This window comes from Kryptolebias marmoratus, linkage group LG24, assembly GCF_001649575.2.
Source record: "Kryptolebias marmoratus isolate JLee-2015 linkage group LG24, ASM164957v2, whole genome shotgun sequence".
In the NCBI taxonomy this organism is placed as follows: Eukaryota; Metazoa; Chordata; class Actinopteri; order Cyprinodontiformes; family Rivulidae; genus Kryptolebias; species Kryptolebias marmoratus.
In genome coordinates, this window is record NC_051453.1 from 22073660 (window position 1) to 22081953 (window position 8294).

An 8294-nucleotide genomic window follows, 5' to 3' on the forward strand; every position below is an offset into this window, starting at 1 on the left:
GGATGACCCAGGACACGCTGGAGGGACTATGTTTCTCGGCTGGCCTGGGAACGCCTTGGGATTCCCCCGGAGGAGCTGGCCCAAGTGGCTGGGGAGAGGGAAGTCTGGGTCTCCCTGCTTAGGCTGCTGCCCCCGCGACCAGACCCCGGATAAGCGGAAGACAATGGATGGATGGATGGAACTTATGCTTAATCTCACCTATTATTGCAAGAGCTTGCACAATCAGTTAATGTTCAGTATGTGTTGTGGATGACTCATCCACTTTCTGTCATGTTTTCTCCAGTTTTCTGACCCACATGCAGGAACTCTCAGGAAACGAACAAAATTTTAAGATGTTTATTTACAAATGAACAAATGGTCTTTGCACAGAGAAATGATTCTTTCCTGGGAGAATGGAGGGTCTCGAACCGATAACCCAGAGAACTGCAGGGACTCTGAGATTGCAAACACAGATTGATGAGTTAGGGATTGGATCTTGGGAAATAATATTGTTGTATGACTTACAGGAGACCAGGTGGTAATTTGCCAGGGGGGAAGAACACTGCAGGGATCTAGGAGGCCGGCGGTTTTGCTCTGGAATGAAAATCTTGCAGCAAGCACAGTGGAAAGTGGACAGGGCTTTAATCAGAAGCGGGAACACTGTCAGGAGATCCAAGCTGCCAGCCACGCACTAAAATCCAAGGCTTGAATTATCTTCAGGTAGAGACTCTGGGCCTGGAGGACTGAGCTCAGTTCTGTCACGAAGCAGAAAACCTTAGGAACAAAGACACAGAGATCAATTGGTTCAAGAAATTGCAAGGCTAAGCGGCTTGTAGTTACTACAAGTGGCTAACAATCTGGCAGCGTTGTCCTTATGTGCTCTTCCCAGATGAAGGTAAGTGATTAAAAGTGCACCTCATCAGACGCCAGGCTCTGCCACCACGCTGACAATGCCATCTGGTAGAAGGAAGAGAAAACCGCAATACACTCCAAGAACTCCAACACTTTCAGCCCAGATTTTAGCTCAATATCTGTAAAACTGACTGAGGTATAGATGTTTTTGTGTTTCGTAAGGAATATTAGATGTGGTGGCCATCTTGAATTGGGTCTGCTCCATAATTTAATCAGCTGTAGATGTACATTCAATGATTCCGGATTCATGAGCTGTTTTGCTTACACAATAGACAAATGAACAATTGCACACACATACAGACATAAACAATCACATTATCTATGTATCTTTTGGCAAAGGTCAATACAAAACAACACATGATTTATTAAAATGTCTAATTTATTTCACAAAACATAAGACAAAATCCAGATTATATCCCATGATGCAGCAATACCTTCAGGTAATTGTTTTCTGTGTGCTGTCATCCTTCTCTGACGTTGAAAAATTTTACTCCCCTCTTTTTTTTAAATTCAATTCAATACCGTTTGAAAGCATTCACTGGCAAAACGTTCCTCATCATATTTTAATTGGGTCTGAACTTTGATTTAGTCTTTGCAACACCTTGACTTTTTTTCAGTCAATGTGATTTGCTGTGTTTGGAAACCAAGGCCTGTGACCTCGCCTGTTTGGGGTCAATTAAATTTCACCTCAAGTTAATACAGTTTATTAATATAGTGCCAATTCACAACAATACAGGGCATAATACAAAAAAACATTCACATACATTATAATATGGCAATTAGTAAAAGTTATCTATTTAAGAAAGACAGCTAATTGCGTCAAATCTTTATTTCTTCGCAATCCCCCATCCTTAGCAGCTCGTTGACAACAGTGGAAAGGAACAACTCCCTTTCAAAAGGAAGAAACCTCCAGCAGAACCAGAACCAGGCTCAGGATGGGGAGCCATCTACCTTGGCTGGCTGAGGTTTGAAAGGACAGGAAAGAGACAAATGGTCCACATATACTTTCTCTGGAAAGTAAAACTAAGAAAAACACAAGTTAATGACTGATTGCAAATTTAAACAAGAATCAAAGAGTGAGAGTAAAGACAGCAGTAGAGTGAGGAAATGTGGTCAATTTGTCCTCCAACAGTCTAAGTCTATAGCAGCAGAACTAAGGGATAGCTCAGGAAACCCAAGCCAACCCTAACTATAGGATTGATCAAAAGGGAAAGTCTCTTATTTTTTACTCTCTGTACTCTCCATGTTTATACATGCAATTATTGCTCCTGTTACCAATCCTTCTGTGTTTATTTGTCTCCTTCCTGTCCTTTTAATGAAGAATTGCATTACTTGAATTATTTAATTCCAATTGCTGGTTTCTTTAGATAACCTTTCACCAACTGTCTTTTTATAATGAGTCTGATTGTGCTGCTTTGTAATTAAATTAAATTGACTAACTGGATTACAATCTGGATCTGTTTTGGTCTAAATTAGATTGCATGTCATTTAATATGATTTCAATACTTTTTTTCTATAGTGCCCTGAGATTACCTTTGCTATGAATTAGTTTTATATAAATAAACTTCATTAAAATGAAACTTTACACTCATTAAAAGACAAAAGCCAACCAATAACCCACATACTCTAACAACTTGTGCATTTTGGCCTAATTCCTTGCTTTAATAAATGACAACATCATCAAAAATTTCATGTGTTGAAGTTTGTAATAAAATATAACCTGTTATCAGTAATCTAAAAGAATATTATTTTCATTTCCTCAATTAATGATAAACAATTTTCAAGGACAAAACCTTTTTTTAAAGCACTAAAAAAACAAACAAACAAAAAAACACAGACATCTTTTTTGTCATCATAGGTTAATGCAGAAAAGAAAGACCCTGCTTTGGTTTTTCTCGAACAGATTTTTTGAAGAGTCTCTATCGCCCTCTGTGGGCTTTGTCAAAAAGAGATCCCACATTGTCTCCACAAAGATAATGCTTTTTGTCAGTTGTTTTTTTCCTTTAATAAAAATAATAAAGTAAGCACAAGATGGATATCTATGCTTTTTTATTGTCTTTGTTAACTTGTTTTCCCATCTAAAATGACTAAAAATCATTCAAAAGTATACTAATATTCACAAAAACAATACAGTATACATGGCATGAGCGCAAAGATAAAATTGTTCTGAATCAGTGACAGGTAAGTGAAGCATATGAATATAACTTAATCCACTGGAGTGGTGGTAAAACAATTTATTGGCTTCACATCATATGACGCAGTATGAATGGAGCTTTGATCGCATTTAAGCCACAAGGACAGATTTTGCCTCACTCTCATCACACTCCTCGGTAATAAGGGAGCAAAACAACTAACAACTAACAAAACACTGATATTACCCCCCCAGATTAGTCTTCAGTACAAAATTTGAAGGTCTCTTTCCAGAAAAAAATTCTTGTAATGTTAAAAAGGAATTATCAACAAATACAGCAAATAATATTGTGTTTTTAATCCTATTTTAGTCTATTTATTTACAGATTAATTAAAGGTTGGTTCATGAAATGTTTTTGCCACATACAGACAGAGTTGAGTCCAAATACCTAATGGCAAATTTTTAAACAAAGATCTTCCTCAATCCTTTTTTAAATATGTGTTTGGAATCAAATTCAGCTACCAGCACACCAAATTTTAGCTTAATATCTGTAAAATTGACTGTGTTATAGCCACTGTGTTTTTTTTAGGTCAGTTGGCTGTAGCAGCCATATAGATTAACTCCAAACATAAATAAGTTGTAGATGTACATCCAGTGATTACATTCTGCAAATTTTAATAAAATTGGTCCAGTGGTTCATAAAATAGTTTCCTAACAGACAGCAAAACACAAACATACACAAGCAAAAACATAATCATCCACTTTCAGCTTTCAGTAGTGGGTGATAACTACAGTATACATTAGGTAGGTAGGTAGGTAGGTAGGTAGGTAGGTAGGTAGGTAGGTAGGTAGGTAGGTAGGTAGGTAGGTACATTTATTTATATAGCACGTTTCAGCACAAGGCGACTCAAAGTGCTTTACAACACAAGAACAACATTAATTAATCTCTTTGTATTTTTTACATAACAACAAAATTAGACACTAAATTGATGGCAGAGACTTGCCTCTAAGTTGAAATTAATAAATGTTCAAAAATCTTGTGTTGTTATTGGTACACATTGCAGAGCATTTTTACTGTTTCAGATTAGTTTGAGAAAACACAAAAAAGGAAATCTGAATTAGAAGAATTTCCAGTCTTCTTCTACAGCTTCATCAGTGTACAGGAGGGGTCCTGGTAAATGAAATCTGTGCAAAGTCTTATTGGTAGAATGGAAGATGTCAGGTACAGGAGCCTGAAAGGGTCAAACGCTGGCTCTGGAGGAAGAGCAGCTGTTTACCTGAGCCCTGCTGCCAGCTTCTCCATGGCAGCTTTGCGCTCTTCTGCTTTCTGCTGTGAGCGTCGCAGGACGTTCCTCAGCTCCTGAAGGTGGTCCAGTGTGCCCACCAGCTCGCCTTTCACCGTCTTCATCTGGCTCTCCAGCATCTGTGTGTGATGAAGGGAGTTTCTCCTGTAGCGCCTGCTGGAGCGCACTTTTTCCTCCAGGTCCTCCACTGCAGCATGCAACAAAAACAATTGTATACACCACAAAAAAGACTTTATAGGGTTTCAAATATGAAGTTTACTGTACACACCCATGTTCTCCTGGTAGTCTTTGCTCTCCGAACTCAATTCTGTCTTCCTGTCTAGCAGATTCTTTGTTTGCTGTAGCATCTTCTCCATCTTTGCCAGCTCGGCAGCTTTAGTGTCGCTGTCCCGCCGAATTCTCAGCCTCTCCTGCTCCCTCTGGGTCAGCTCATCAGGATAGTTACTCATGTTGGGTGCTGAGAATCTGAACAGCCCGACCTAAACTCACACTGGGATCCTGAGCAACCTGGAGTTCAACAGCCAGCAGCTTTACTGAACGTTCAGCAGGAGGATGACGCCTCTGAGATTATTATTTGGCATCTAAAAGTGCTCCACCAAAAAAAAATGAAACCTCGAAGAAGCACAGAGCTCCCTTTCTACTGCAAAAACATAAACTGCTGGTTTGTTTGCAGCTCAGCTGTTCTACTGGAGGGTTTGTGCTTTTTATAAACCATAACCTCAGCTGATGCTGGGAAGTCATCTGAACACAGTAAAAACCATTACAAATAACTATAGTCATAAGACTGACTGTGCACAGCCCTTGTATCATTTTCATTTGATATAAATATATTTTCCTCTCGTTCTGTCATAAAACTCAGGAAAAACAGAAGATTGAAGATTTAAAACAATTGTAATATTAAAAGCCCAGCATTTATTGAAGAAATGCATATTGCCCTCTGCTTTTTGTGGCAAAGTTTTACACTAAGATCATCTTATGACAAAAAATAACAACATTATAGCCATTTTGATGAAACCTTGAAAATAATATTATTGTAAGAAGTCATTTTCAGAGTATGTATTGTGACTATCCATCGATCCATATTTTACTGCTTAACCGAGACATCCTTCTCCAGTGACACTCCAGCACCTCCTGGGGGATCCCAAGGCATTCCAAGGCCAGAGAAGATACATAATCCCCAGGGGACATGCCTGAAAAACTTTCAAAGGGAGATGTCCAGGAGGCATCCTGATCAGAGGCCTTAACCACCTCAGTTGATTCCTTTTGATAAGGAGGAGCAGCTCTTCTGTGAGCTCCCCCCAGAAGATAAAGCCCCTCACCTTATCTCTGATGCTATGGAAGTAGCTCATTTCAGTCGCTTGTATCGGGGCTCTCGTTCTTTCAGTCATGATCCATACCTTATGACCATAAGTGAGGCATGGATCATAGACACTACAGTAAATCGAGTGCTTTGCCGTATGACTCAACTCTTTCTTCACCACCGAAGAAATGCTCCCAATACTGCGGGGGAGACCCTGATCCGTCTATACATCTCCATCCTACCACCACTTAAGACTCCCAGATACTCTCAGCTATTACCACATCAAATTTATGTATACCAAAGTTACAGCAATTTTTATATTTTAAAGGTCAGTTGGCTGTGGTGATTATTTTAATTTGGGTTGTCTCAAAAAGTTAATCAATTGTAGATGTACATGTGGTAATTACTTAAAAGTTTCACTTATTTTTTAAATAAAACAGATTTTAGCTCAATATTTCAAATTCAAAGAGTTACAGCATTTTGTGTTTTTTAAGGTCCGTTGGCTGTAGTGGCCATCTTGAATCAAGCCAACTTCAAAAATTGTAAAGTTGTAGATGTGATTATTTTATGCATGTTTTATTAAAATTCATCCAGTAGATCATGACTTATTTTGCTAAGAGTCAGACAAACACACATACACAGACAATGAAAATTAACAGTGTCCTTCCTTTGCAATTCAGCGTCAGGTGTGAATAAGTGAAGAAAAAAAAAAAACAACAACAAAACTAAGGATATCAGGTTCGTGGATTTGCCAAACACAAGTAACCCAGAAAACGGACCAACACAGGAGACCAAGTAAAGGTAAGTGATTTTATTTACAGGACAGCTAAGTGACAAGACGGGATCTGAAAGAGAGAGGTAATGAATCAGTTCTGGAGTCTGTAACAGGTTCAGCTGGAGAGGAGACTACAAAGCAGGTGAGTTTAGTTTAGTTTATTCATTTCATTTACAAAAAAAACAATAAAGTAAAGTACAATTTAAATTAAATAAAATGAAGGTAGCAGAAGAAGGAAAAAAAAAATCATATGTCTGCCCCTTTTTCAAAAATAATATTAATTTCAACAATAAAAAAAAACAAAATAAAAAACTTAACTCCTCAAACAGTAACAGTTGCAAATACAAATTATACAATTTAATACTTCTTAACCACCAACTATCATTTTTTTGAACGAATTAATTGAAACAGCATTTTTTATAATCTCTATTCAGATTATCCCATAATCTAATTCCTTTGACTGAAGTACTTCTGTCCTTCAGGTTAGTCCGTACTTTAGGTTTCACAAACATCTCTAGTCCCCTAAGATTATAAGAACTTTTCCTCTTAACAAAATGAGATTGGATGTTCATAGGTAAAACATTTATCTGTGCCTTATACAAAACCTGCAAAGTATAATCTACCAAATTGTAAAATTTTAATAATCTCAATTGTTGAAATAATGTATTAGATGGGTGATCATGTTTTCTTGTAATACTTCAAATGGCTATTTTCTGTCAAACTAAAATAGGATTTGTGATTGTTTTACATGTATTCCCCCAAACTTCAATGCAATAAATCAAGTGTGGAACAATAATTGCATTGTATAATATTAATAGTGCTTTGTCATTAATAAGTCCTTTACCTTACATAGAACTGCAATAGATTTATTTTTGTTCTTAATTTGTATGAGGTCTCCAAGTCAGCTCTTCATCAATGATGACACCCAAAAACTTCACCTCATTGACTCTAGAAATCTCAACACCCTCAATTCCAAACAAAACATTAACCATTTTCTTACTTTTACTGAATATCATATAACTCGTTTTGTCCAAATTTAATGATAATATATTGAGTTTGAACCAATTTAGTACTTTTACAAATTCAGTCAGCATCATTTCCATTATCTGTTCTAAATCAGAGCAAAAGAATGTAGTGTCATCTGCAAACAATACACATTTCATTAACCCTGACACATTCACCAAGTCATTCACATATAGAAGAAATAACTTTGGTCCAAATACAGAACCTTGTGGAACCCCACGTATGATATTACTAAATTCAGATCTTACATCATTTATTTGTACAAACTGTTTCCTATTGTTAAGTAGCTTGATACCCACTGTAGTACTGGACTTCTTATACCATATGTGTTCAATTTTTCCAGAGGAATACTGTGATCAATGGTATCGAATGCTTTTCTTAGATAAAGTTTTTTCTTACAAACGGAGGTAGCAGTTCATGTTTGGGTAGTGACATCCCAGGTGATCCAGGTGAGTATTTACAAGGTGCTCAGGTGAGGATGTGTACAGGTACGTTGAAGGCAGACAGGCTTCGGGTTCCAGTTCCCCAGGTAGGTATTTACAGAATGTTCCAGAAGGCAGGTTCTCAGGTAGGTTGGAGAATGGCAGGCTTCAGTCTGGTTCAGCAGATTCACACAGGCAGGCAGCTCGGGTGTCGGAGCAGAAATCAATACTTTTCAAAAGAGAAACAGGTATCAGCCAAGACTGTTTACCAGTAACAAACAATGCTTCAGCAAAGACCTGCTCCTGCTGACTGCCTTAAGAATCCTTGAGACGGTTGATGAGGATCAGCTGCAGCTGTGTGTAGTTGACAGGCCAACCAATCTGGAAGACTGGAGAAGCACGGCAGGTGGCTTGATGGCAGATTGCCACAAAGAATTAAGAAAAAAAC

The 8294-nt window shown here is 37.8% G+C and overlaps 1 protein-coding gene across 1 annotated transcript; it reads right to left on the reverse strand.

Annotated features, from left to right (window-relative positions):
• Nucleotides 1-1579: 1579 nt before the first annotated feature.
• Nucleotides 1580-5004, reverse strand: si:ch73-389b16.1. The gene is made up of 2 exons (XM_037974347.1): nucleotides 4595-5004; nucleotides 1580-4513 (listed from the first exon to the last, which is right to left on the reverse strand). The coding sequence occupies exons 1-2, from the start codon at nucleotides 4773-4775 to the stop codon at nucleotides 4296-4298; spliced, it is 399 nt and encodes a 132-aa protein (XP_037830275.1). The 5' UTR covers nucleotides 4776-5004; the 3' UTR covers nucleotides 1580-4295.
• Between the last annotated feature and the right edge of the window lie 3290 nt (nucleotides 5005-8294).